The following is a 2,477-nucleotide window of genomic DNA, read 5'->3' as shown; positions in this document are numbered from 1 at the left end:
ATAGAGAGGCTGAGTGAATGTGGTCTGGACTCTGTGGAGGAGAGTCATGGTTTCAGAGACGCTGTAGAAAGACAGAATACCTGCTCTGTGATCCAGGTACACTCCTACTCTGGAGGACTGAGGACCAGAGACGGGAGTTTGGATATTGTTGTACCAAAATATAAAACTGTTTTTGTTACAACGTAACGCCCAAGATTTGTCATTTTTTCCAAAACCACATTCATAAAAGCTTCCTGTTCTGCTGATATTCTTGTATGCGACTGCTACAAAAACTCCTTTTCCTCTCCACTCCACCTCCCAGTAACAACGTCCAGTCAGACTCTCTCTACTCAGGACCTGACGATATCTAGTGAATCTGTCTGGGTGACTAGAATAAGACTGTTGTTCTCTCATAGCTGTTGCTTTTCTGTTCCCCTCAGATAATAACAGCAGTGTGTGTGCTGTGTTTGGATCCAGTGTGATTTCACTTGAATATCTTAAGAACTCAGCTCTGGTCTTGGGCTCTGCTTGTGAGTGTGACAGTAAAACGTCCACTTCAGTCACTGCCAGTGAGACGTTTGTCCTCTTCTCTCTCAGAACGTCCTGTAGTTTATCTCTGACTTCTGACACAGCCGCCGTCACGTCCTCAAAGTAGCTCAGAGGACGGATATCGATGCCGGACGAGTCTGTAGGTTCTCTGAGTGGTGACAGTGAGGGGTAGTTGTGTAGAAACTGGTTGTGATCCTCTGTGTGTGAGAGCAGCTTCAGCTCAGCGTCTCTCCTCTTCAGCTCAGAGATCTCCTGCTCCAGCTTCTCCTGAAGCTCTTTGACTCGACTCACTTCACTTTTCTGCTGGGATCTGACCTGCTGCTTCACATCGGAGCTTCTTTTCTCCATGAGACGGATCAGCTCGGTGAAGATCTTCTCGCTGTCCTTCACCGCTTCGTCGGCAGAGCGATTGACGGCCTCCACCTCCTGCTGAAGCAGCTTCACGTCTTTCTCTCTGTCCTGGATTCTCTGCTGGATGTTTAGTCGACTCACCTCCAGCTCTCTCTGCCTCTCAGTCCTTTCTGCTGCAGCTGAGACTGTGTCGTGGCCTTTGTGTTCATCCACAGAGCAGAGGTAACAGATACACTGCTGATCAGTACGGCAGAACATCTTCATCACCTCATCGTGACGAGAGCAGATGTTCTCCTGGAGCTTCTTGGAGGGGTCCACCAGCTTGTGTTTTGTTAATTGAACCGCGTCATAATGATGCTGGAGGTGTTCCTCACAATAAGAGACCAGACAGACGAGACAGGACTTGAGGGCTTTCCGTTTCCTCCCAGTGCAGACATCACAGGACACATCTTCAGGTCCAGCATAGCAGTGATCAGCAGGAGCAGCTTGGAGTCCAGTCTTCTTCAGCTCCTCCACTAAAACTGCTAACATGGTGTTTTTCAGCAGGAGAGGCCTCGGTGTGAAGGTCTGCCTACACTGAGGGCAGCTGTGGAGTTTCTTCACATCCTCTTCATCCCAGAAGCTTTTAATACAGTTCATGCAGTAGCTGTGTCCACAGGAAGTAGTCACCGGATCCTTCAGTAGATCCAGACAGATGGAACAAGAGAAGGCTTCCCGATCCAGCTGAACTCCTTTCTGCGCCATTTCACCTCTCAGTGACAACGACTGTCTGAGTTTCGTTTCACTAGAAGTGACTCTGCTTTGACTTCTGATCTGAACAACATGTGTTAGTTCAGTGAATGCAGCCTGTCAGCTCTATCGCTTCACCACCATGTTGGTTACACCCATCTTTAAAACTGTAGATCTGAAGGGGAGGGAACAAGGAAACACGTGGACAGAGTGGAGCCGGCTGTGTTTGAGAGCAGGAGGAAGAAGGAGGGGTTATCAAGCTGTGCTTCATTCCAGGAAGAGGAGCAGCGCTGTGAATGTGAACTTTGCTTCCTCATTTACAAGCAGAGCCTCGGTTAAAACCTGCTCCACTTTAGAAAACATTTCTCTTTTTTTATTACAAGACAAGAGACAATACATAAACATAACAACAAGAGGACGACAAGAACAGTGAGATACAAGCCAGCAAACATCATATAGTCAGTGTGTGTGTGTGTGTGTGTGTGTGTGTGTGTGTGTGTGTGTGTGTGTGTGTGTGAAGTAAAGACCATAAGAAAGTACATAAATTACAAAATAACAACAAAAACAAAGTCAGGGGCAGTATCGCCCCGACCACTGGCAGCAAACCACGACCAGGGCACCGTCAGGGAGCTCCAGAACAGGTCAGTAGGATCAGCCAGGCCGGGTCAACCGGGTTGAATATTATTTCATTCATTAATTATTATTTTGTTTTTCATTGTAATTCTTGTATTGATTGTATTTCATTTTATTCATTATTATCATCATTCTTTTCTTTTTTTTAGACTGATCGGTCCATAAAAACATCTTGAAGACGTTCTAGTTTCTTCACATTTGGTCTCACAGGTGTCCAGTTGATGCAGGTGATACAT

The 2,477-nt window shown here is 46.5% G+C and overlaps 1 protein-coding gene across 1 annotated transcript in view; it reads right to left on the bottom strand.

The window, feature by feature from the left end:
• LOC142955393 (tripartite motif-containing protein 16-like) overlaps window positions 1–1,750 on the bottom strand; it is a 2,458-nt gene extending 708 nt beyond the window's left edge. The window contains exon 1 of the mRNA XM_076096897.1: window positions 1–1,750. This exon is cut by the window's left edge and continues 708 nt beyond it. Within this exon, the coding sequence (XP_075953012.1) occupies window positions 1–1,623 (1,623 nt within the window). The 5' untranslated portion in view covers window positions 1,624–1,750.
• Window positions 1,751–2,477: the final 727 nt, after the last annotated feature.

Source organism: Anarhichas minor, unplaced genomic scaffold, assembly GCF_050575085.1.
Source record: "Anarhichas minor isolate MPS153535 unplaced genomic scaffold, ASM5057508v1 ptg000023l, whole genome shotgun sequence".
Classification (NCBI taxonomy): domain Eukaryota; kingdom Metazoa; phylum Chordata; class Actinopteri; order Perciformes; family Anarhichadidae; genus Anarhichas; species Anarhichas minor.
Note: the sequence above shows the minus strand (reverse complement) of the source record. Positions and strands in the feature narration are given on the sequence as shown.